The sequence below is a fragment of the Rhinolophus sinicus genome, chromosome 1 (genome assembly GCF_057876585.1).
Source record: "Rhinolophus sinicus isolate RSI-liver-muscle chromosome 1, RSI-T2T, whole genome shotgun sequence".
In the NCBI taxonomy this organism is placed as follows: Eukaryota; Metazoa; Chordata; class Mammalia; order Chiroptera; family Rhinolophidae; genus Rhinolophus; species Rhinolophus sinicus.
In genome coordinates, this window is record NC_142501.1 from 142864706 (window position 1) to 142892340 (window position 27635).

Below are 27635 nucleotides of genomic sequence, written 5' to 3' on the forward strand. Positions count from 1 at the left end.
TCCTCTTTTGTGAGTGTCTTTTTCCTCCATCATAACACCACTCTTTTGGGTCACACATCGCTTCTGGAATGGCAATTCTGTCAAAAACTGGTTTGTCCTCATCCACCTTGTTCAACGGATCTGGCACCGTGCGTGCGACATCTGGCTCTTCCCCAAAGTCAAACTGATCATGAAAGGTAAATGTTTTGAATCGATTCTGAACATTGATGCAGCCACTACAGTGCAACTAAAGACACTCATGATGGGGGCGGCCGGTTAGCTCAGTTAGGGTGCAGTGCTCTTAACAAACAAGGTTGCCACTTCGATCCCCCAGATGGGCCACTGTGAGCTGCACCCTCCACAACTAGACTGAAACAACTACTTGACTTGGAGCTGATGGGACCTGGAAAAATACACTTAAATAAATTTTAAAAGTTTTAAAAAAAAAGAAAAAGACACTCATGAAAGCGGACTTCCAGAACTGCTTCAGAAAGTGGCAAGAACGATGGGATAAGTATGTTCGAAGCGAGGGAGAGTATTTTGAGGGGGGTCAATGGCAATGTGTCTTTTACTGTAATACTTTTTTAAATTTAAACATTCACCATAGTTTCAGATTACACCTTTGTACATGAAGGCAGGTACAGGTAAGACAGAGTCACGTCTAGTTTAAGGTGTAAAATGGGGCAGGCACTTCAGGAATATGAGCCTGGACAGTCCAATCACATGACAATCTCATGTTTAAAAGGTATTGCAAGGCTATTTCGTACTCACCCATCCCAGCCTTAACATCTCCAAATGTTAGCCTGCCTTCATCATGTATGCATGCCCAATATATACATTTCTCCAGGAAAAAATGAAAACATAAACCTGGGTTACATTTCTTTATAACAAGGGTCCCGCAAAGGTTGAAATTTTAACTAACCAGTTAGCCCTTTCCCTGGTCAGTCTCAAAGCTACGGCCACTGGCATCTGCTCTTCTGAACAGCCCAGAAACTTCTTAGAAGGGAAGGGAAGCAGTCAAGCTCCCTAACTCCCACTTCTCCCTAACCCCTCTTCTCAAAGAAGGGGAATGGGCAAGTAAAACCTTTCCTCCCACTCCCTTATCTGTCACTAACATTGGCACAACCTTAACCATTTCTGCTCCCTGTGATCATAAAACTTTGGGGAAATAAAAAAATAGCTTCTTTTCACTAGAAGATTAGGAACACATACTATTAGGTTGGTGCAAAAGTAACTGAGGTTTTTGCAATTATTTTTAACCTTTTAAAGCACAAGTACTTTTGCACCAACCTAATATAAACAGAACCATTCAGAAGAAAAAGAGCCCATCCTTGGCTTACTAAACAAAGAGATAACAGACTTGTCCCCGACACCTGGACCTAAGGCTTTTGGAGACAAGAGCTGAAATGCCAAACCAACAGGAAGTGCTGAGGTAACTATCAAAGTAGCGAGTGTTGGGGATAGAGGGGGCGAGCCAGAGTCCAGGGAAATGGGGTAGCAATCAGCCCCCAGCTCACACAATACATTACTCCCAGATGAACCAACAAGTGCTTCTATGCTGGAGTTGGTGGCTTTGCCCTGAAAGCTGACTTTCTAACAGTCAATCACCACAGCAAGTCCCTTCAGTCTACTGCTTCTAGGAAGTTCCAGGTAACCTGCACTCCTGAGAGGTCAATTCTGTCACCCGATTCTTACTGACAAAAATCAACACTGCTTTGCCATGACACTATAAATTGCCTCTGAATTGCGATACCCTAAGCAATGGGGACGCCTGCCTGACCACTCGGTCTACACTGGCACCCCCACTACCAGGCACTCTCTAGACTTTTTAATTCCCTTCAAAGCACCAATCACCGTCTGTGGATTCCACCAGAATGTAAGCGTATCTGACGCTCACTCTATCTCCAGCATCTAGAACAAGGCCAGGTTAATTATATGTACTCACAACCTCTTGTTGAAAAGAGGAGAGAGAAGGGAGTGAAGAAAGGGAAAGGGGAACCATGTCTTTATATCAACTTCAACTTCAAGCATATTTTCTTTTTCTTTTTCTTTTTTTTTAAATTTTATTGGAGAATATTGGGGAACATTGTGGAACAGTGTGTTTCTTCAGGGCCCATCAGCTCCAAGTCGCTGTCCTGCAATCTAGTTGTAGAGGGCACAGCTCAGCTTCAAGTCCAGTCGCTGTTTTCAATCTTAGTTGCAGGGGGCGCAGCCCACCATCCCATGTGGGAATTGAACCGGCAACCTTGTTAAGAGCTCACGCTCTAACCAACTGAGCCATTTGGCTGCCCCTCGAACAAATTTTCAATATACAATATCTATAGTTATCCTGGGCATGTATTGTTCTTACACTCCAGGCGTCTTACCTCCACTCAACCCTAATGAGGAGGAATTTTTCCCATGAATGATCTCCATACAATGCTGAAAGATGAAGGATAAGGCAATTCCCTCATTGGTTCTCAGCTCAAACTGCATTTTTAAAATGATAGATTAGCTAGCTTAGAAAAAGAAAGTAATGGCAGGCAGCTACAGCATTTATTAACTTGTATGATTTTGTGTGTGTGTGTGTGTGTGTGTGTGTGTGTGTGTGAGAGAGAGAGAGAGAGAGAGAGAGGGTGAGAGAGAGAAAGAGAGAGGTATGAAAGTCACTTTAATATATCTGTATTAAAGATTAAAAACTTATTTTTAAACTTAATGACTAATGGCTTCCACTTGATCTTCTTCTCAGCAAGACTCTTCTCCAGACTATACACACTTATTTTTACTCTCTCGGAAAATAAGAAATAGAAAATAGGATTTCGAGGTACAAATACAGTGAATGTTTAAACAAAAAAAAATTGATTACAGTACAAGACGCATTGCCAATAATCCCCCTCAAAATACTCCCCTTTGCTTCCAACACACTTATCCCATCGTTCTTGCCACTTTCTGAAGCAGTTCAGGAAGTCCTCTTTTGTGAGTATCTTTACTTCATCCTCCATTATGACAATGTTCTGTGTCACACGTCGCTTCTGGTACATAGCAATTTCTGTCAAATAAAAACATTACGGTGTATCCTCATCTACCTTATACACCCGATCTGGCACTGTGAGACTTCTGGCTTTTCCCCAAAGTCAAAATGACCATGAAAGGAAAATTTTTTGAATCAATTCTGGATTGCTAGGCAGCCACTACAGTGCAACTACTAAAGAAACTCATGAAAGAGGACTTCCAGAACTGCTTCAGAAAGCGGCAAGAATGATGGGATACGTGTGTTCAAAGCGAGGGGGAGTATTTTGAGGGTTATTAATGGCAATGTGTCTTTTACTGTAATAAATTTTTTTATTTAAACATTCGCTGTATTTTTTGATCACACCAAGTACGTTGGTTTAACAGAAAGGAAGATTATCTCCTGAAGAAATACAGGATATCTTTCCCCACTTATTTAATAGCCCGACCAAAAGTTCAGACCACAGTCAGAGCTCGTGCTGTTACCTTAGACAGTGGGTAATAGATGTATTCTGCTCCACATCGACAGAAAGGTCAAGAAAATCTTCATCTTTGCTACTAACCTGAAGCAAAAAAAAAGAAAAAGAAAAAATGTGTAAAGCACAAAATAAACAGACGTAGTACCTTGTGAACACTTAAAGTAACCAAAAACAGTAACTGCAGTAAAAGTCGTGTGTGGCTTTGTATACTCACTGGAAATCAGAGTTACCCTGAAAACAACCCAATCTACAGAAAATCCCAAATTGCCTTGAAATCAACCCCTCCCTACTGAGCCTTGTCATTCAAACTGCATAAGGCGTGAGGTGCCTAACAGGCTATACAGGCTGGAGAGTCACACTAGTTACACACACAACTGTCCTCTGGTCCAAGAAGCTGTCATCATTTGCAGAACTCTGTGCTGTCTGTAATAACACTCAGACCTGGAGCTGGCCTGGAGCCGTGGCTCACACAGCCCCACCAGACTATGGACTACTCTTAGCCAAGCTGGTTCACTGGCCTTGGCTATTTCTCAGCCCTCCACAGCTCTCCCCACACCAATTCTGGGTCTCCAATGTATTGAAACTCACCCTGTAAGGGTTTCCATTCCAGCCGTTTACCAGCAAGACTATCATTTTACTGACTTAAAGTGGGAGGGATAAACAATTCCAGCAACAACCTTGAAGTGCTCGGTCAATTGGCAGCAAAATGAAAATAATACTCCTTTAAGTGTGACAATTACCCTATGAACCAATACTCCACTGCTAAGCAATTATCTAAAGAAATATTCAGATATGAAGTTATCTAAATAAGATAATTTTTTTAAATAAGAAATTATCTAAACAAATATTCAGATATAAAACTTGTACTTTTATAAGTATACACCAGAATGTTGCGACAGATTGCCCGGCTCCATTCTGTCACTGCCCCTTATAAAATGTAGGACTTAAGGCCACTTAGCCTCTCTGTACCTCAGTTTCTTCATCTGTAAAGTGAGGACAGTCGGAGTATCTATTTTATAACGTTGTTTTAAAGATGATACAAGACAATACAGGACAAGTGCTTTAAGAAGTACGCACTCAACAAATCAGGGAGGGGTAAAAAATTTTAAATGGCCTAAAATGGTCAAAAAGTTGGGAACAGTTTACTATACTGTGGTATCATATTAAACGAAAAAATAGGCTATACAATTACATATAAATTAATTCCTATTTTGTATTAAAAAAGGCCTATATATATTTATACACACACACATACACACACTCACCCTTATCACTATCATCCTACTTTAATTTTTTTTAAGGCACTTCTTACTGCTATGGTAGAATGCATGAAAGTCCCCAAACCTTTACCACTGGCTATATTAGCTTCTTTGACACGACTTTACAGATCCTCTCATTAAGAGGTATGTTTCCCCACTCTTGATTCTGAGTTGGGCCAAGTGACTCGCTTTCGGTAGTGGAATGTTATAAGACAAGTTATAAGCAGGAGCTTGAACAAGCACTTGTGAAATTACTCTCTTGCCCTCTGTCATCACCATGAGAAGAACCGGCCCAGTCTAGCCCACTGTCCCAGGAAGAATTCGAGAGACCTACGGAGCAGAGTTGTTCTCAGTGAAGTGCCCAGCCAAGCCCTAGAGCCAACCCCCAGCAAGCCTACAGACACCCAAGTGAGCCAGCTGAAATTCAAACACAAGTTCAGCCAAGTCCAGCCTAGATCAGGTGACCTTCAGCTAACCCATAGTTGCATGAATTATAATAATAAATCATAGCTGATTTAAGTCTCAGAGTTTGGGGATGGTTTGTAACAAAGCAACAGATAACCAATACAAACTACAGGAGGTCCTCGAATAATGTGGTTTCGTTCAACATCATTTCATTATAACACTAATGAGATACTGTAGGAACTTAACTCTTGTTCATATCAATTAGCCTATGGTAAAACTGGTTTCGTTATACATTGTTTTCCTGAAAGTCAGAGCCTATTGATGGTAACTGAGAACTTACTGTACTGAACATTATAAATATTTTATTTTCATTTATTTATTGTCTGTTTCCCCCTTAACTAAAATGAGAGTTCAAAAGACTGGATGCAGTAATGACTAAAATCCTGCCATTCTAACTCTCGTCTAGAAAACTATAAACTCAGATAACTATCAACTAAAAGCAGCTACCTGAAGGCCTTGGAGGGTAAACACAGACAGGCAGATGGAGAGTCCATACTTGGAGGAGAAGAGCTGCACGAAATAAGTTCACGTTTTCACAGCCTTTAGCTGGAGATCTGTGGAGGTGGAAAATGCAGTCTTTCTGGTAGGAGCCAGAAAACTGAATCTAGGAAACCATGTCCACTGGAAAGAAGGGAAAGAGTAAGAGGACATCCCTAATTCTGTCTGTCTGCCCACATCTTTGGCTGACCCTGAGCCACACATGCCCAGAGTACACACACAGTAACTTGGCTAAAGACAAAAGGCCTGACCCAAGATTCAAGCTGTTGCCTAAGCAAGAGTTTGTAGTTTGAGTCCAACCAAGATGACTGCCTGCTAAAATGACAGAAACACAGTACTCACTAAAGAAAACTAACAGAACCCAGAGTAGAGTCTCTCAGACTTAATGTTCTCAATAACCTAGATATGATCCGAACTTACAACACATGAAGAACTGACGGAATGAAAGATATTTCTAAAATAAAACACCTGAGACCATTCCTGGGGTGACCCAGATGTTGGAATCAGCAAACAAGGATTTTAAAGAAGGTATTATAATTATCTTCAGTAAAGTGAAATACATTTACAATGAACAACAAGAAAAAGAAATCTCAGCAGAGAAATAGAAACAATATTAAAAAAAGAATCAAACGGAAATTCCAAAACTGAAAAAATAATGCACTAGATGGACTTAACATCAAACTGGGAATTACAGAGGAAAAGTAAGTGGACTTGAAGACAGATCAATAAAAATTATCCGATGAGAATAAAGAAAAGATTGAAACAAAAGTTAACAGCTACTCAGAGACCTGTTAAATAATATTATTCATGTAATTAGAGTTCCAGAAGGGGAGGAGAGAGAATAGGGCAGAAAAACGATATGAAAAATAATGGCTGAATATTTCCTAAATGTGGTGAAGGACAGACAGTTATAGATTTCAAGATACTCAATAAACACAAACTAGGATAAATACAATGAAGGCCAGCCATGGCCCATCATAGTCAAATTGCTGAAAGCCAAAGTTAAAAAGCAAATCTTAAAAACATCTAGAAGAAAGTGACATATTACAAGATAATGACTCAGAAGCTGACCTCTCATCAGAAATTATGGTGCTCCTTGGTATCTCCCCAAGAAATCTGAAAACATTTATCTGTAAAGATGTATGTGCTCCAATGTTCACTGCAGCTTTATTTACGGTGGCCAAGACATGGAAACAACCAAAGTGTCCTTCGATAGGTGATTGGGTAAAGAAGATGTGGTATATATACACGATGGAATACTATTCTGCCATAAGAAAAGATGAAATACTGCCATTTGTGACAACATGGATGGATCTTGAGATTACTAGGCTGAGCGAAATAAGTCAGACAGAAGAAGTCGAGAACCATATGATTTCACTGATATATGGTATATAAAACTGAAAAAGAAAAGAAGACGACAAACAAATGAAGAAACAAAAACTCATAGACACAGACAACAGTTTAGTGGTTACCAGAGGGTAAGGGGGTAGGTAGGGGGGGTGGTAGATGAGGGAAAAGAGGATCCACTATATGGTGACGGAAGGAGAACTGACTCTGGGTGGTGAACACACAATGTGACATATAGATGATGTAATACAGAATTGTACACCTGAAATCGATGTAACTTTACTAACAATTGTCACCCCAATAAACTTTAATTTTAAAAAATTAATTAGTTAAAAAGAATTATGGAGGCCAGAAGACAATGGATTAACACCTTTAATGTGATAAAAGAAAAAACTACCAATGCAGAATTCTTATATCCCATAAGTATATCCTTCAAGAACGAAGGCAAAATGAAGAAAATTCATTAACAGAACTAAATTACAAAAAAGGATAAAGGAAGTTCTTCAAGCAAAAGTGAAATGATTCCAGATAGAAATCCAAATCCTCAAGAAAGACTGAAAAGCATCAAGAATGGTAATTATAACATTGCTCTGTGGGATTTACAATATATGTAAATGTGATTATAGCTATAACATAACGAACAAGGTAGGGTGGAGGGGCAGAAGTAATATGCACCTAGACAGTTATAAGCGCTCTATGTTTCATGTGAAATAGTATTATTAACTGCAAGTACACTGTGAAAAGTGAAGATTGTAATCTCTAGAACCACTAAAAAACAACAGATATATTCGAATAATATCTTTCTTAAAAAGGCAGAGAAGGAGGAGCAGAGGAACAAAAAACAGAGGGGAAAATAAATAAAAAACAAATAATAAAATGGGAGCCCCAAACCCAACCATATCAATGATTACATTAAACATTAATGGAATAAACATTTCAAGTAAAAGACAGAAACTGGGGGCAGCCCGGTGGCTCAGGCGGTTGGAGCTCCATGCTCCTAACACCAAAGGCTGTTGGTTCAATTCCCACATGGGCCAGTGTGCTCTCAACCACAAGGTTGCCAGTTGGAGTCCTCGACTCCCTCAAGGGATGGTGGGCTCTGCCCCCTGCAACTAAGCCCCTGCAAGTAAGATTGAACACAGAACCCTGAGCTGAGCTGCCGCTGAGCTCCCAGATGGCTCAGTTGGTTGGAGCGCAGGCTCTCAACCACAAGGTTGCTGGTTGAACTCCTCGACTACCACAAGGGATGGTGGGCTGTGCCCCCTGCAACTAACAATGGCAAGTGGACCTGGAGCTGAGCGGCGCCCTCCACAACTAAGATTGAAAATTCAACAACTTGACTTGGAAAAGGTCCTGGAAGTACACACTGTTCCCCAATAAAGGCCTGGGGGGGGGGAAAAAAAAAGAAACTGCAGAATGGATGTGTTTAAAAAAGCAAGACGAGCTATATGTTGTCCGCAAGCGCTAAACTTTAAATACTATAAAGACACAGCTAAGTTGAAACTAAATGGGTGGAAAAGATATACTATGCAATGAGTCAACATAAGTATGTAGTGGGCTATAATTAATATCAGATAAAATAGGTTTTAGACAAAATTATTGTGAGAAATAAAAAAGGATATTTCCTAATAATTGGGTCAATTTACTAGAAAAACAAAAAATATGGAAGGCCTTCCTAACAGAGTCTCAAAAATATATGAAGCTGGAACACAATTCACCATTAAAAAGGAATGAACTTATATGCTGTAACACAAATGAACCCCAAAAATGGTATGTAAGTAAAAGAAAGCAGACACAATCTTGCATGATTCTATTTATGTGACATGTCCAGAAAAGGCAAATATCTACTAAAGGCAGAAAGTAACTTAGTGGTGGCGAGGGGCTTGCAACAGAGATTTCCTGTCAGATACAAGGGATATTATTGGTGTGATGGAAATGTTTTAAAACGGGACTATGACGATCATTGTACAACTCAATACATTAATTTTTAAAAATCACTAATGCATGAATTTTATGGTATATAAATTATATCTTAACAAAGTTGCTTTTAAAGTGAAAAAAAAAATGCATGAAGCAAAAACCGGCAGAATTAGAGGGAGGAATAAGACAATCCCACAATAATAGATATTTTAACACCCCTTTTTCAGCAACTGATAGAAAAACTGGGGGGGGGAGGGGAATCAAGAAAAACATCAAAGATCTGAATAACTCTACCAGCCACCATGACCTACTGACAATTGTAGAATACTACACACAAAAACTGCAAAATATACACTCTTTTCAACTTAGTGGTTTTCAGCAAGGGAAACTTAGTCTTCCAGGGGACATCTGGCAATACTTGGAGACACTTTCTTGTCACATCTTGAGGCATAGTACTGTCTAGCAGGTAGAAGCCAGAGATGCTGCTAAACAACCTAAAATTCACTAGACAGCACCCCACAACAAAAAATTATCTGATCCTAAGTGATAATAGCTCCAATGTTGAGAGACTGTTTTCAAGTATATTTACCAGGATAGACAATGTGTTAGGATATAAAATATGTCACAATAAATTTAAAAGGACTGAAATCATACAGAATATATATCCTAACCACAACAGAATTAAATTCTAAATCAATAACATTAAGATATCTAGGAAAATAAATATTTGAAAATTAAGCAGCATACTTCTAAGTAATGCATGGATCAAAGAAAAAAAATCACAAGAAAAAATTTAAAAATATTTTGAATAAGAACACATTATCAAAATTTGTGGGCTGCAGCTAAAGCAGTGCTTAAGGGAAAATTTATAGCTTAAATGTGTATATTAATAAACAATAGAGCAGGAACAATTTTTCTGTTTATTCTAACTGCTCTATCCCTAGGATATAAAATAACTTTCAGCATGTTAGGTACCCATTAAATATTTAGTAAATGAATGAATAAATAACAGAATAAAAGACTGAACAAGTAGAAAAATATCTAAATGCCATACACGTCTGGGTGGCAGAATTATGACTGGTTTGGTTTTTATACATTCCTGTGTCTGTTTTTTCAAATTATCCACAGGTATTATATTTTTTTAATTAGCAAAACTTTTTTTTAAACCTAAATGGCCTTTCTGGTTGGGGGAGGATGACAGCCAACAGAAATGATACATAATTTAACTACCAAGGATCAGGTTCTATTAAAGCTCTTGTAACTTGAAGGGAGCAAAAACAAAGAAACATTGTCTCCTATTTGATGCAAATCTTCCTCTGCTTAGCTATTTCAAGGAGAGGAGGAAAGGGTACAAATATAACTAACTGAATAAAGTTACTATAACTTTCTCAATTCCCAATGCAAACTGTTCCAGAATTAAGAGTGTGAAAAAGCATGCTCAGGTAGATCAACCTTGCTGGAGATATCAAAACATGGCACTAAACCCTTCTATTTGGACTTTTTCTCTCTCCCTGCCCCAGATTGACTTAGTCAAAAGCAATGAGTGATTAAGCAATTTTATTTTTTCCTTTCTCTTTTCCCAAAAAGCTGCCAGAAAATAAAACCATTTTCTTCCCACACACAAGAATCTCATTCTGGTCTAAGTGAAAATACAGCTTGTCTCCAAGGAAACATATATATCACTAAGGCTCCAATACTCTCAGCAAATATGGGCTACATCTTGTTCTCCTTTATTCTCTCCCAATTCTGGGCATAGAGTTCCCTGAAAACTAGTTGAAGAAGGGTACGAGACCCTACTAACTCTTCTTAAAGTAATAATTACAAATCAATTAATAGAACAAATTAATTTATAGGCATACATATAAATCATGAATTTGCTAAGTTCTTGAGTCATTAAAATCATATTCAAATGTTCTTCTAAATACAGAGGCTCCTTTCCTGGGCTTAGAAAAGGTGACCAGGCAGGAGCTTGAAGTCGTTCAGCCAGAAACTGTAAATGTGCTGGCTTAGAGCGGTGCCCAAATGGTGGGATTAGGTCAAGTGGCAATTGCAGCCCACCTGAATGCTAGGGACACAGAACCTTAGCTGAGTGTGCGGTCACACCTGGCCACCCCACCCATCCCCACTCCTCTTCGTGAAGGGCTCAGGAACTCGATTAGATAAACTTTAACCTCTGCAAACAAAGCAAGGAGCCGTACCACTGGTACTTAATAAAACAGTTCTTTAGACAACCTTTGGCTCCAGTAACAGGGAGAAATGTGTCTTAAAGCTACTGAGAAGCACTGAAAAGCACTGGTTTGCAGAGCAAAAACTGTTTAAATGGAAAGGGGGAAATTAACAACAAAATTAAGCTCCAACTGGCTCCACAAATCTTATGAACCAAACAAAAAACCACCAAGGGAGCGCTGAGGCTACTCTGTAAAATCCCCACACCTCAATTCTGAAGTGCCTTGCTCAAGGTTATCTGAGAGTCAGCACTGAATTACCCCCCTTAAAATAGTCTCTCCAGGTCTACTGCAGAATGAAACTGTTTGTCTCCATAAATCCCCCAGCTGACATTTGCACTGCAATCACAAGCAACATTTATAAAGGGTGAGACCCAGGAAAAAATATATATATTATTTTCTGAAAGCATGAAGGCTGGTACACGGAGTTTTCCACAACTGGAAGAACTAGCTCCTACAATGGCAAGGCTCACCTCCTCACCCCCTACCCCCCCCCCCCCCCCCAAGGGCTAATCTGCTGCTCAGGATCTGGTGCAGCTTAATCCCATGGTGAGATTTCATGAATGTGGGTCTTGGCAGTTCTGACTGAAGCAGCGGCTAGGGGCTGCCTGTCCTGGGCAGAGGACGTTCCGCAAAGGGCCGTGTTCCTCACACCGTGGAAGAAAACTTGAATGCTGGGTTCAAGTTCTTTTACACTAAATCGTCAACATTTTACAGTAACGACGACGACAAAAAAGCCTGCAGGTTAGGTATTTTCTTAGAAAGTGGAGAGGGCTTTCTAACAATTGGAGCTTTCTAAAAATGGAATGCACCTCTTCAGGAGATTGAGTTCCCGGTCTCTGGACAGGGTCCAGCAGATGCTGGTGACCAACTGGCTACGACGTCCTAGAAGGGACTCGGGCACGGGTAGAGAAAGGATTAGATAACTCCTAGGATCCCATTCAGTTAAAGGATCTAAGAAATTGGAAGTGATTATCCACGTTACTCCAAGGAAAAAACACACTCTTGTCTCAAATCATCTAGTAATCATTTCAGGGAGAATAAATGTAGGTTTTTCAGATTGCCCCATCTTCCAGAAAGACATATACCCAGCACTCATTCATTTCCACAAACCAAGTATAAAATGGTTGGAATCCCATTACCACAAATTCTACGGTACCATCCAAATTTTTTGGAGAAATCTTTGGGCTCAGGCTTCTTATTTACGGTAACCCTGCAGGAAATAACAGGCTAGGTAATAGCTTTTTCAATGCAAATATTTGAGACGCAATACGTGCATTTGTTAGGATCAACTGACCTGTTCATAGACAAAAATGAAACTATAAATATGATTGAGCCCCTCATCTGAGCCTTCTTGAAAATCCACACACATTACTGCAAGATGGATTTAGTAACGTGTTTATTTTAAACATAACCAAAAGGATTAGACCACCTACACAGTCTGCTACAGGTTTCTTCGCTACAAATGTAGAAATGTGGTGCCCCGTTGTTCTGGTTCCTGTACCATAAGCTCAGAGTACTCTGTACTTCTTCTCAGCATTTTGCAATCGTAATTACTTACCTAATCATTCGTTTTGTTATTAATGTCTGTCTTCCATCCTGAAAGTTCAGAAAGGCATGGTTCTCACTGTATCCTCAGTGCCTGCACCTTTACATAGCAGATGGTGGGGGGGGACACATTCATTGAATAAAAGAATATTCACCTACACAGCCACTATATTACCCAAAGTGAAGACATCTAAGAGTAGGGGGTTTTGGAAGGATGTGGAGAAATGAGAATGCTCAATACACTGGGTGTGTAAATTGGTGCTAGCTACCACTTGGAGAAATTGGTATTTTCTGATAAGCTTAACGATAAGCACACCATATAACCTAACAAATCTACTTCTGTGTATATATCCTAAAGAAACTGGATTTGTACACATTAGATTATAAGTATTAGAATGCTCATAGCAGCACTCTTCATAGTTGCCCCAAACTGGAAACAACCAAATATCCATCTAAAGTAAACTGGATTAGTATGTTGTGGTATATTCGTGCAATGGAATACTATATAGTAATGAAAATAAATGAACTAAAGCATCACAGAACCATACAAATTAATTTCACAACAGATATTGAGCAAAAAGAAAAAAAAAGGGACACGAAAGAATACATATTGTATGATTCCATTCATATAAAGATAAAAAACAAGCCAGTCTGAGCTTTATGTTTCAGGGATGCAAAGATCGGTGGCCAGTTCTAACAAAATTTCAAAAACCAGATGTATCAAAACTTATATAAACTCTCCCAAAGAAAAGAAAGAAATTGGAGGTCACGACTATATTTTTGGCTGGGGAATAATATAAAGGAGGGCAAGAGAAAAAGCAGAAAATCCAGTAGGAAGTTACTATAGTAGTTTAGTTGAGACTGCGGGTCAAGAGCTGATGGGTGGCCTGACCTGGGGTGGGAGCAGTGGGGACAAGAGAAGGAGAAGATTAGGAAGACACAACAGATGGGACTGGGTAATAGGATAGATAGAGGAGGTAAGGTGAGGGTAGCACCAAGGAATATTCCCTTATTAGAAGACAGAAATAAAAACAGACTACCAATGACAATATTTACAACATAACCCTAATTTAGATGGTTCAAGTACATAAAGTTATTCTAAAAATAAATTATCAAAAAGAATGAAAACCTGCAATGAATTAAAACACATGAAATGTTGAAATTCATGAGTTTATCACAAAGCAACACAAAAGAAGGAAGAGATGAAGTATTCTAAAGGTTGTAGCATTCTTGGGCAAGTGGTGAAAAATGAACTAAGTCAAGGATGCCTATTGTAGTCTCTAGAGCAAACTGTAAAAGAATTTGAAACTAATAATAGACGCAAAAAAGAAACAGAACAAAACATGTCATTGATCCAAAAGAAGGCACGAGAGAAAAATAAATATAAAATAGGTGAGTTAAATAAAAACAAAGAGTAGGATGATGAAAACATACTGCCATTTACTACACATATTAAACACCACCACAGACGTTTCCAGAATGTGGGAAATTCTACAGGACAAACAACCTGATTTCTTCAACAAATAAACTTCAAGGGAAAAAAAAGGGGGGGAAGATAACCTATAGATTAAAACACCAACTGCAAGGTCTGGACTACGTTTGGATCCTGATGTGAATTAAGCAACTGCTAAAAAATATATGAAATAATCAGAGCAACCTGAACACTGAATGAATAATGATTTAAAGGGATTATTTTTAGGTGCGATAATGGTACCGTACTTACTTAAAAAAAAAGAAAAAAAGATTTCTTACCCTTTAGAGATATGTAACAAAGTAATGAAGAAACTACAAATGAAATGACTCCTTATATCTGAGATTTGCTTAAAAACAGACCAGTTTGGTGAGTAGGGGAGGGGGCATGAAACAAATCATGAACAAGATGGGCCAGTGTGTTAAAAATCACTGATCTCAAGTAATACATACGTGGGATTTATTAGACCAGTCTCTCTACTTTTGTATGCATTGGAATTTCACTGGAATATAAAACACAAAGGGACAGAAGGAGAAAGGAGGAAGGAAAAATCTCTAAATAGATGTTTAGAAAAAGTTTTGGCAGGATATACGTCCAAATGTTCAAGAGGTTATCTCTGGATTAATGGGATCACCATTTTTAGAAAATATTACAAGTTTATGTCTGGATGGGGAGATTACTGGTAACTTTTAGTCTCTTTTTGCTTAGCCATGTTTTCTAATTGTGTCTACAATGAACAAATCAGAATGTCGATTCCAAAACTGTTTAAAAGGACAAAAGAAAGACTGTCAAGAAAAAAACAGAGCCTCCCACTTATATCCAAATTTGTTAACCATTTCTGGGTCACAGTCCCTTGGCAGAATCTGATGAAAGCTACTCTCTCCCCAGAAAAAAAAAAGGCACAATCCTATAGAATTTTTTATACACTGTCAAGAAATTCTGAGACCCCTGATGAACCCAGAGATTTTCTATGTTGTTAGTAGTTACAATAAGTAATAATAGCTGACATTTATTGCATACCGCCTATGTGCTATGCTTCGTTTTAAGCATTTTGCAAGTGCTAACTCATTTAATCCCCCCATCCCAGCCACCCTATGAGACAGGCACTCTCATCATCCTGAATTTACAGTGAGTGAGGACAGAGAGGCTGAATAATTAGCACAGGGCCCCACAGCTACTGGGTGGCTGAGACAGCCTACGAACTCGGCAGCCCAGCTTGAGAGCTGGGCTTTTTAATTACCACATACAGCCATGCATAGCGTTAAATCAAATATATCAAGCAAACATGACATCCTGAATCATGCTCTGGAGAGCATGTCTTCAAATTAACTAACACGAAGTGCGGACCATGCACCAGCCTCACCCAAACACGTAAGAAAGCGCACCCAGCCCACAACAGTGATGTAACTAACACCCAACTAACTGCTGGAGAATCAGGAATGGAGCCTGTCTTCAGACTCCAAGTTGAGCATACCACACAGCTGATTTCCTAAGGGAGATGGTCTGCTAAGTCACACATGGCCTCCTCGTGACCAAAATCTTTTCAAGATAACTGGTGGGGGGTCCAGTTCAATAGTTCAATTTGTGGACCCTAAAACATGCCCAGGATGCCAAGCAATCCAGTTTTTGAAATGTGCCCTCACCCCAATTTAGCCAGCTTGGATGGAGAAATGCTTCCAAAACTGGGCACCTCAGGTTCATATACGTAAGCAGAACTGCCTGCACATACTGAAGACAACTGCTAGGGGCTGTAATACCACACTGCTCTCACACACGACACGGCCTGTACAAATATCCACAAGCAAATTACATGTAATGCTTACAGTTTCACAGTTCAAGCATCGAGTTTCATTGGTGAGCGTTCCCTGAAAAATCTCATGGACCCAAGTGAGTTCTGGTTTATTATTCTCTGCAGGCTCGTTCATGTTGCCATTTTTTAATTTCCCGTTTTGTTTCTCTTGTTTCTTCTCTTCCTGCAGGATGTCCGCAATAGTGTTTAGCAAATAATTTAAAAATTCGTGAGCATCCTGCTGCATGTAGTTATCAAAGAGATCTGGAAAGGAGAAGATTGTTATTTCAATCTTCGGTTCTTGAAAACAAACAAAATGCTTCGTATTACATGCCCCACTTCAGTTTTTATATTCAAAGAGTGTACAGGTATGGAATATATTCATCTCTATTTTGCAACTTTCATGGGTAAGTTTGAATTTTTGTTCATTTCCATTTTTAAACACCCAACAAGATGTGAATTTCCTGAATCTCCCCAAAGTCATCATGTAAATAAAGTTACCAAATTTTTAGTCTACAAAAAAAATAGCCGAAATTACTTGATAAGTTCCCCAATAAAGTATTAATATTTAATATGATGTGAACATCAATGATCAATTATTCATTTTGTAATTTATCCAGAGCAACTGGGGTCTCTTCCCAAAGATCATATTAAACCCTGGACCCGCCTGGAAGCAGCTTAAATGAAACGGGTAAGGGAGACTGACGAGGGAAGTGTGTGTGAGAATGTATCTATCTGATAGTGTTCTGAAACCAAATACAAATGTTTCCAGAAGCCTGTTGCTGTTCCCCGCCATAAGGACAAACAATCTAGAGATGAATGCAGCTGCGAAACTTCATTATTAATCATGTTCACAACGAGACTTGGGAGTGCTCTGCTTCCTCCTCAGATTATTTCTATTCTGCTATGTATAAACTACAACAACTTTAAAAGACAGCAATCAAATTAAATGAGGCTTCATAACACAAACATCTGATTTAACTGCACAACTCTGTTGGAGTAAGGCCGAAATCGAGGATAAACATAAGCTGCCATATCAAATATTTCTATAGTCAGAAAAATTACCAATGTAAAACTTCTGGAATGACCTAGTCTCTACTACCACTCCACCCCCAACCCCCACCCCAAGAAAAAGATAGAAAAAGCAGAAAAACATCAGATGACAGCGGAATATTTTTATCATATAAAGGTATCAATTTAATATCTGCCAATTGTCATAGGCAATTAAAATCAGAAATATTATTTTTAAAACAGCAGGGGCCCTGAGTAGATAATATGCAGTTACTTTAATCACTTATGACAAGTTTATAAGATAGTACTAGTTTATTTAATTATTGCATCAACCTATTTATTCCTATCAGCGTCCTGCGTAGAAGGCTGCCTTAGGCAATTTTTCCTCTTACAATGATCCTACCCAGAAAAAATGCCTTCTAAATGTGGGGCAAATAAAAAGACCATTCCAAAATGGGTTGACAAATAGGAATTTTTTATCCAGTTTTATGTGATGTATACTGGGTGGGAAAGGAGAAATCTTTCCTTAACAAAATTATATTTGAGTAGTTGGCCATACTATTTTCCTCTTCCAAAAAACAAACAAAAAAAAAAAACACCATGATTCATTTTGAAGATACACAGAACTGTCAATTCTTATTTCAGACTCTTAAACACATTAATCTCCACATTACTCACCATTCTCTTTTCTCAGCCTTGAAATGAACTTCTTTGGTGGGATCACGCCAACCTTCTTCTTCTGTGTGGCAATGCTGTGGAAAAGGTCTGCCAGGCATGTCAACAAGTTTTCCTTCTTTTTTTGCTGGGCCTTGTATGCCAGCACATTCTCACGGAACGGCCGGCAGAAATACAAGGCCTGAAGCACGGAGTTACAGTAGCATGTGTTCCCAAACTGCCAAAGGACAACAGGGATGGTTCAAATCATGGTCTGGGGACATGGTCTGGGGACGAACGGGTGGGGAGATGGAGGAGGCCACCACCCTCCATGAACCGGCCTGGTTTTCCCTGTACCAGAATCCTTCCTGCTCGCTATGTCAGAAAATGAGTAAACCACTCTCATCACCAGCGAGGAGCTAAGCAACAGGGAAATGAATACAAGTTTACCTAAGCCTGGCGCCTCTCCGGCCCGTTAGTGTCTCTAAAATGATAATAAGCACTCAACCTGGTAAAAAATATACTGAGACCTTCTGGTGCTTAAATGGTAGAGAGAAAATGGTAGCGAGAAGGAAAAAAATTGACATAAATATAGAGACCCAGAAAAGCAGCTGGCTAAATGAAAGATACCACATTGCAACACATCAAAACTCCTATGACAAGAAAAACAAAAATCCAAATCAAAAAGAGATCCAGGAACTAGGAACCACTAGCTCAGCTGAAACAGCCGTAACTGAATCAGGACTTATTGTCGTTTTTCTCTTTCAAGATTCTAGTGGCCCTGCCCACTGGCTTCAGACCACATTTCCTCGCTTACTCCATAGAAATGGAGGCAAAGAGCCGCCTCCTCCAGTCATCCCACAGTCTTCCTCTCGCATAACTCCTCAGTTTCCCTCCATCTTCCTTCTGCCAAGATGGCAACACAATACCACTCAGATCCTGGTCTCCTACAACGAGGTTAGGGCTCGCACAGTAATATCCTGTGCCTCTCAAATACCACAGATGCCCAGATGACGCAAGAGGGACCAAGTCATCAGCTCACTGATGTTTACTGACTATAAAACCAGCCGAGACTATCATTTTAGAATTTTTCCTACACAGTACAATGAAAAGGAAAAAAAATTAAGGCCATAACAAGATTAACATCATCGATTAAAAAATGCTGTGTGAGATTAAAATAGAACACGAACATCTTCTTGGGATTGGTTGTTGGCTTGTGTGTCGTGTACCCAAAAGCCAGACAGATGCTGCACCATACTTAACATGCCATTTCTACGTATGCTAAGATAGAACATTGCCTATTTTTACATATTTTAATCGACTTGGACACAGTTATGTAATAGGAGACAACCCTGTTTTTAAAGATAAACTGGAACATCCATGAATTATCACTCAAAGTGAACATAAATAAAGCTATTAATAAATTTAGATCTTCATAAACTAGTAGGTGGCCTTAATTCTTCCCCCTCCACCACAGCCTGCACTTGTCTTTTCTCTAGCCAAGGCAGAATTCTCACAACTTGACTGTCTTCATCGAGTTTCAGCAGAGGCCTGCACACAACAGCTAAAAAAAATTGTATGAAAATTAGAAGTCAGTGTTTCATCAACACAATGCCCTATATTCCAGTATTTCAGCCTTCCTTCTTCCATCCTTTGCTCTTTTACTCAGTGTCTTGCCTTTACCGAGACACCCTTCAACATTACTTGGTCCTGATCCAATGGACAACTCCTGGGAAAGAAAAAGAACTAACATTCACTGAGTGTCCACAATGCCCCTCAGCCTCATGTCAAGGATTTCACCTGGAGCTCTGATTGGTCCTTCACTATAACCCAAGAGGTAGAAACCATTACGATCTCCAATTTAGAGACGGGAAAAAGGAGGTTACGAGAGGTCAAGTGACCTGCCCAAGATCACACAGCTAGGGAATAGCATAGGCAGAACTCAGACTTAGGTCTGTATTACTTTGAAGCCAATATTCTTTCCATTATATCACAGGCAGCATTCACTCGCAGAGAATATTTCCAGCTTCCCCAGTGGAAATCACTGCCTATCTCACCTGGGCACTGACAAACTATGCTCACAGAGCAATTGTTCCAGAAAACCAGGTGCTATGAGTTAACACTTGGTGTCACTTAAAACCTCCACTCCACAGAGAAAGGTTCGGGTAAGGGAGAAAGCTCACGAGGGCAGTGAGTGATACTGCCTCACTACTCGGTCATAATCAACTTATCAAGGAAGCAGGGTAAGTCAGGCCATATACGAGGGAGCCATTGCTGAGCACAGGTAAAATGAGGCCAAGGAATTTTGAAACACACTGGTCCCAGCTTTTCCCCCACACCCCACCCCTGCTTTAGGTACCACCACCAAGTTACACTGTTGAACAGTTACTGGTGATAAGCTGGTGACACTTTTAAAACTCTGGTTGTACTGATGCATACTGAAACAAAGACTGCCAGAGAAGTTCATCCAGAGGATAAAGGGAGAACATATACGAGGTATGATCAAAATATACGGTTAATGTTTAAATTTAAAATATGTATTACAGTAAAAGACACATTGCCATTAATCCCCCCCCAAAATATTGCCCGTTGCTTGGAACTTATCTCATCGTTCTTGCCACTTTCTGAAGCCACTCTGAAAGTCCTCTTTTCTGAGTGTCTTTAGTTGCGCTGTCGTGGCTGCATTTATGTCCCAAATCATTTCGACTTTGAGGAAGAGCCAGAAGTTGCACAGTGCCAGATCCAGTGAATACAGCGGATGAGGACACACCATAATGTTTTTATTTGACAGAAATTGCCGTACCAGAAGCAATGTGTGACACAGAGCCTTTCCGTTGTGATCAACAAATACAGTGAATACTGCTGCTGAGCGCCATCCAACAGGAAGGCAAGGATCTTCAATACGGAAGCGGTGCGTTGAACCTTAGTAAATGGTGTGTGACAAGTTTCAACTTGTTTGGTACGGTCAGTCGGGTGTGAGCTACAGTTGAGAGAAGGTGTGTTTTAAAGTGTGCTGTACATCATCCTCTATTATGACAACGCTCCATGTCACACATCACTTCTGATATATGGCAATTTCTGTCAAATAAAAACATCACAGTGTGTCCTCATCCACCTTATTCACCGGATCTGGCACCGTGCAACCTCTGGCTCTTCCTCAAAGTCAAACTGATTCAAGACATCGAGGCAGCCACAACAGCACAACTAAAGACACTCATGAAAGAGGACTTCCAGAGCTGCTTTCAGGAAGTGGCAAGAACGATGGAATAAGTGTGTTCAAAGCAAGGGGGAATATTTTGAGGGGGATTAATGGCAATGTGTCTTTTACTGTAATATTTTTTTTATTATTTAAACATTCATCGCATTGTTTGATCACACCTTGTAAAAGCAGATTTGGTTGCAAAGGCTTACGAAATCATTGAAAGTTATGTGTGCAAAGGAAATCTCTTAGAAGACGGGGGGAAGAAAGGGGATGAAAATCTCACCCAATAATGCAAGTAATTCAACGCTTTTTTCTGAGACAGCTCATACTTTCAAAAACTGGACTAAATTTCCCAGACCCCAATATCTGCCACTTCTAGTAATCAAAGAGCATGAATAATTATCTAAAAATTGGTAATGATGAAAATGGCAGAAGAGTTGTGTCAAGTACGCTAAAACATTTGATAAAAAGAATACATTTTTAAATACTTACGTTGACCAATCCGAAGTAGTGTTCATTGATTGGAAACTGCTCTGGACCAATGTCTTTTTCCAGAGCAGAGGCATTGGTGCCCTAAAAGAGAAAAATAATAAAAGCTCTTTTGCATGTAAAATAGACAAGAAAGTAAAATGATATGTGAGAGGCCACTTGAGACAAGCATGTCCCCTAGTCGCTTGGTGTTTGGTGATGTTCTTGCTGAAAGAAAAGGTGTCAGAAGTAAACCAGCCGTAAATCTTCTCCTCATCCAACTTAATCATCCCCTGGAACCTGTCTTACCTGGCTTTAATTATCTTCCACTGGGAAGAGTGGTTTGAAATAGGCAAATGAGCAGACTATCATTAAGAGCTTCTGAATAAAACGTTCTAAGTCCAGATAGCGGCAGCAACTTTTATAATATTTGGTGGTGTACAGAATCATATCCTCCCTTTCAAAGTAAATTTCTTCCTTCTCACAAAGATTTGCCACACACCCACTACGTGCCAGGCACTACTCTAGGCTCTGACAATAGAAGAATGGACAAAACAGACATGGGTGCCTGCTGTTATGGAGTTCACGTTTTAGTGGATGAAGACAGCCTACACAAAAAATCAAGTACACTGAACAGAAGGTGATGAGTGCAGCAGAGAAAAATAAAGCAGGAAATGGGTGTGGGGACTCCTGGGAGCAGGGGGGAAGGAGAGACATGGCGAGCGGGTGGGTGGTAGGAGGTGGATAGCTGCAGTTTTAGATACGGTGGTCAGGGAAGGCCTTACTGAGAAGGTGAAATGTCCAAGGAATATTGTGAATAATGGAAAAATGCAATTTAAAACCTAACAATTCCCTAATACATCAAATTGTTAAGCCATTTGAACCCAAGTTTAACACTCCAGCACGAGGATAAATAAGTTACTGGGTACTCCTACAGTGTGCCCCAGACTGTGCTATTTAGCCTCACAACAATCCTGTGAGCTAAGTACTATTACAATCCCCATTTGACAGACAGAAATGTAAGGCTCAGAAGGGTTGAGAATGTGGCTGAGGACCAGTCAGTAAGAGCAGAGCTTGGACTTGAACCCAGGAGTCAGACTTGGGAGCCTGTGATCGTAACCAAATGCTATGAGAGCAATCATATCAAACAAAACCATTTACTGAGCCCCAGTAAGGGCCAAGTGGCCACCGGCAATACCACCTTGATGGTCACTCCTCCCCAAGGCCTGGATGAGTCTGCTGGGATTAGGAAAACTGACCAAAGTTCAGTCTAACAAGGTAAGTAGTTTGGGGGGCGGGTAGGATCAGGCTCCCCACGAACTGTGGCTCTATCCCGCAGCCTTCTCGTGTTCTCAGGCTATCACGGAAGACACACAACTCGCAGAATCTCAAAGACTTGGGAGATAACATATTTTAAAAAGAGAGACTGTTACGTTTTGTAAAAAATCTGCTGCTGCTACTTACTTTGGAATCATATAATTAGCATCTCCTGTCACAGCAAGAAATGGCCAAAACGTGGGCTAAGAACCAGTCAAAATGGTCATGTGTCAATAAGCAACATTAAATGCAAAAAACCCCAATTCTAAGCAAAGATAACACAGCAGAAATAGCACATTCCATCTCATCATAATATCCTGTTTTCACTTGTTTCCTAGGTATACACACTGTTCCACTAATCGAAATTCCTTTACCCATCATCTGAGACCTTGAATTCAGCGGTCATCTGTGTGTACAACAGTTTTGCTACCTTTTCATGTGTGTGTGTGTGCGCGCGCGCGCGTGTGTGGTTTTCACTGCCTTCACAATAATGCAATCCCATATACAAGGTTGAACTTAAATAACGCTTATCATACTATAGCTGGATTTTATGATCTAGACAAAAATCACTAAAATTTTCAATAAAGCTACATTTTAATCATAAATCAATGTAAATAGTCCATATTAAATACACCCATAGCCATTTTTCAAGCAACATTAGACTATACGGCTTAGACCCCACAAGGAATGTCAAATATAAAAGTATAGCACATGAAGACAAATCTCATTAAATCTTTACAAGGTAGCCATACATTCAAATTAATCCATGAGTTTTGCTATTCAGGAATTCTTGGATTGAGTCTGCTGTTTTCTACCTACCTTAGTATTTCCCTATTGGAGGGGGAGTTGGGGTAATGACTCTTACTAAGGACAGTGACCCAGAGGTCAGTATTTAAGAGAAACACCTTGTCAGAATGTCTGCCCTTTAGTGGCCTTGCCTCCGCACTGTACACAGGCCCTCCTTTCTCCTCCCTGGGCTGACCCCCATTCACAGAAGACTTACCTTTACAATTCCATCTGCTGCCAACATCCTGGGTGATTCTGACACCTGTGTGGAGGAGTCTTCCCCACCCTGTTCTCTCAACAAGCTGCTGTCCTTTTTCCCAACTGCCTCTTGTTCCACTCCACTCCAGCTACCCACTCCCAGAGACATACCCTGGATGCAGTGACCCCCTACAACCTACCCAGGCTTAGCTTTGCCTGCTGACTTCCTAAAGCATCCCATCACAGCTACACGTACATCTCACCAAGACCTCTTACTCCTCGACTTTCCGATTCTGCCGACAGTCCACAGATCAGGACTTCAAGTGCTCTTATAAACACCCCTCACCCTGTCCTGTGGTCACACCACCTGACAAAAAAAGCAACCCAGTAAGAACCAAATTATCCACCTTCTCTGAATATACACCCGGACAGACAGGCAATGCTGGGGGAAGGCACAGAACCACGCTCACCAGATTCCCTAGAATCCACCACATTCAAGGGGTCCTCAACATGTCCCACTTCCGACAGTGTTTCTCTATTTCACTCATTCTCCACTCCACAATGACTATTTCCAACTTGTCCCCAGCTCCTCAAAACTTCAACACCCCTTATGCCCCTCTCACTGGCCTGCCACTCAACAGAGAAAAAAAAAATTAAACCAGCAGAAAGGAACTCCCTTCATTTTGCACTCCCAAACCTTCAAACCTATGTGCTCCCCTGTTCATGATGGAGATCTCTCTCTCGTTCAAGGCCAATCTCGCCGCCATTATTAAGTCCTTACCATAGGAATTTAGCACGTTTAAGTGTCTGTCCTATTAAATATACAGGCATACGTACTTTCCTATACATCTCCACTAATTACCACCCTCTTTCCACCTCCCCTTCATTGCTAAACTTTTTTAAACCGTCTATTGTGAAACATTTATAAATGAGTCACACGATTTCTAATTTGTTTCAAATAATCCAATGTTGAAGTCGGGAGATGGGAGGGTAGGGATAAAATTGTGTTGGAGCTGAGTGGTGGGTGTGGGACTCAATATACTGTCCTGCTTATACTTTTACACACATGTGTATAGGTGAGCAATGGTTTCCCAAAGACGTCCATGTCCTAATCCCCAGAACTTGGGAACACAGTCCCCCCGCAAAGGGAAATTCTGGTTGTAGATGGACTCCATTTGCTAATCAGCTGACCTTGAATCCAGGAGGGTTGTCCTGGATTACCACTGTAATCACAAGCATCCTTAAAAGTGGGGCACAGAAGAAGCAGAACGATCGATCCGAGTGCCACAACATGTGATTAGCTTTGCTAACTTTGATGATGGAGGAAGGGGGTCAGTAGTCAAGGGACACAGAAAGCCTCTAGAAGCTTAAAAAGTAAGAAAACAGAGTCTCCAGGAAAAACACAGGCCTGCACCGCCTTTGTGTTAGCTTCCCGGGACCCATTTCTGACCTCCAGGAGGGTAAGATACTACATTTGTATTAGTTAAGCCACTGAGTCAATGGGAATTTGTTACAGTAGCAATAGGAAACACAATATGTTTGAAGTTTTCCATACTAAGACTTGTCTCTACCTTCTTACCTCCCTCAAAACAGCCCCTTCTAGATTCTACCCCACTTTATCCCCAGGAGCTCCAAATAGTGCCAACTGCGGGGGGCACGTTTATGTCCTGGCTTTCTCAGAGCACTGTCCAAGACACATCCCCCAACTCCCCAGCCTGCCTCTCTGTAGGGTCCAGACAACAGCCATTCACAGCTTCAATCAACAGCTACATGCCCACCATTTCCAACTCTATCTTCATCCCAGAAACCGCACTTCTAAGCTCCTTCAAACTGAATGAGTACTGGCATTTCCTCTTGCTTGTCACAGGCCATCAAGATCAGTCTACCCAAAACTAGACCTTGCACTTTTCCTTCCCCCTAAATCCAATCATTTTCTGGTGTTTCCCCACGGAGTAAATGACAATGCCACCCACCTCCTGGCTAGAATCCTCTGGGTCCTACCTCGCTCGCCCCTCTGCACTCTGCACCCATTCACTGATTCACTCCTTGTATCTCTCAAGTCCATTCACTTCTTTTTTTTTTTAATTTTTTTAAATTTATTGGGGTGACAATTGTTAGTAAAATTACATAGATTTCAGGTGTACAATTCTGTATTACATCATCTATAAATCACATTGTGTGTTCACCACCCAGAGTCAGTTCTCCTTCCATCACCATATATTTGATCCCTTTACCCTCATCTCCCACCCCCCACACCCCTTACCTTCTGGTAACCAGTAAACTATTCTCTGTGTCTATGAGTTTCTGTTTCTCATTTGTTTGTCTTGTTCACTTCTCTTTAATGTCTCACCACCACGGAGGCCGGTCACCAGCGTCTCTCATCTGAATTACAACAGCCTCCTATTCACCTCTGACCTCAAGGTGAACGCAGCAGCAAAAGCGCTCTTTTAAAGTACAAACCTGCTTTAAATCCTCCAGGGACTTCCACTGCTGTTTCCCAAGTCACTGCTTGCCCCTCACTGGATCCTACACTTGGCCTGTCACAATGGCCCGCTCCTCAAGTACCTCAAGTTCCATCCTACCCGTCACCTGACGGCTCTCCCTGCTTCCTCACCTACCTGTACCAATCACCCTTCTCCGGGGAGTCCTCACTGACCACTCCTGGATTCACAGTCCCTCTGACAGACAGAATAATGGCCCTTCGAAGATGTCCACACCGTAAACCTCGGAACCTGGGACTATGCTCCCTTACATGGCAAAAGGGACTTTGCAGATACGATTAATTTAAAGATCTTGAGATGAGGAGATTGTCCTGGATTACCTGGGTGCGCCTGGTGTACTCACAAGGGTCCTCACGAGAGGGAGCCAAGAGATGCAATGACAGAAGCAGAGTTCACAGAGAGAGACAAAGAGAAAGATTTGCACTTGTCATGCTGTTGGTCTTGAAGATGGAAGAAGGCGCCATAAGCCTAACACTGCAGGCAGCCTTTAGAAACAGGGAAAGTCAAGGAAACATTCTCTCCTAGAGCCTCTGGAAGGTGTGCAGCCCTGCTAACATCTCGATCTTAGGATGTTTGACCTCCAGAGTGCTCAGAAAATAAATGTGTGTCATTTTAAGCTACAAAGTTTGTGGTAAATTTTTATAGCTGCAATAGGAAACTACTACACCTCCACACAAACCTCCACTCCCCGCTCGTAGCATCCTGTGTGTCTTCCTCATAGTACTTATTCCTATTGTTATTTATGTAATTATAACATCCGTCCTATCCCCTATATACCTCAAGGGAGCAAAGACTGTGTCTGGCCTGCACGCTCTGTGGCTAGCACATGGTAGGCCCACAGCACCTGCTGGCTGGTTGGCTGGCTGCCTGGCTGGATGAATGGATGGATGAATGGATGGATGGATGGATGGATGGATGGATGGATGGATGGATGGATGGATGGGTGGACGGATGGATGGATGGATGAATGGATGGACAGATAGATGGACGAATGGATGGACGGGTGGACAGATGGACGGATGGATGGATGGGTGGACGGACGGACAGACGGATGAATGAGGATGGCTAGGGAGGCCTGAGTAGCTTCCGTGTGCATAATAATTTGGACAAAGACGTGTGAGCTCTCCGTCTACTGCTCAGTGAGGCCTAAGTAGAACCCTCCACCACTCCCCCATTCTCCCCTCCCCTTCTGTAGACACACACTCTAGGAATCGCTTCCCATGGATACAGAATGTCACTGATATTGACATTTAGAACCGAATTCTTGCTTCACATGCTAGTATTTTCCACTGGTACCATGAATTTTTGTGCATCTTTAACAGATTTGGGGATTCAATATGTTAAATGTAAATCTCAGCATGATGAAAGGACACAGACACGATGAAGAATGTTTTGCAAGATGATGATGACGACTTACAGACCAATTAAGCAGATTTCAATCAAAATTTAAAATGAGCATCTCCTTCATCCCTGCAATGCTACTTTAAGCAATATACTCTACCAATAAACTCATACAGATAAAAATGTATA

General features: G+C 40.7%; 1 protein-coding gene across 1 annotated transcript in view; it reads right to left on the reverse strand.

The window, feature by feature from the left end:
- The window catches only part of USP46 (ubiquitin specific peptidase 46), a 60682-nt gene that overhangs the window by 14898 nt on the left and 18149 nt on the right, over nucleotides 1-27635 (reverse strand). The window contains exons 2-5 of the mRNA XM_074324566.2: nucleotides 21328-21408; nucleotides 17658-17871; nucleotides 16003-16232; nucleotides 3454-3530 (exon numbers count right to left, since the gene is read on the reverse strand). Of these exons, the coding sequence (XP_074180667.1) occupies nucleotides 3454-3530; nucleotides 16003-16232; nucleotides 17658-17871; nucleotides 21328-21408 (602 nt within the window). The remainder of the gene's footprint in view (nucleotides 1-3453; nucleotides 3531-16002; nucleotides 16233-17657; nucleotides 17872-21327; nucleotides 21409-27635) is intronic.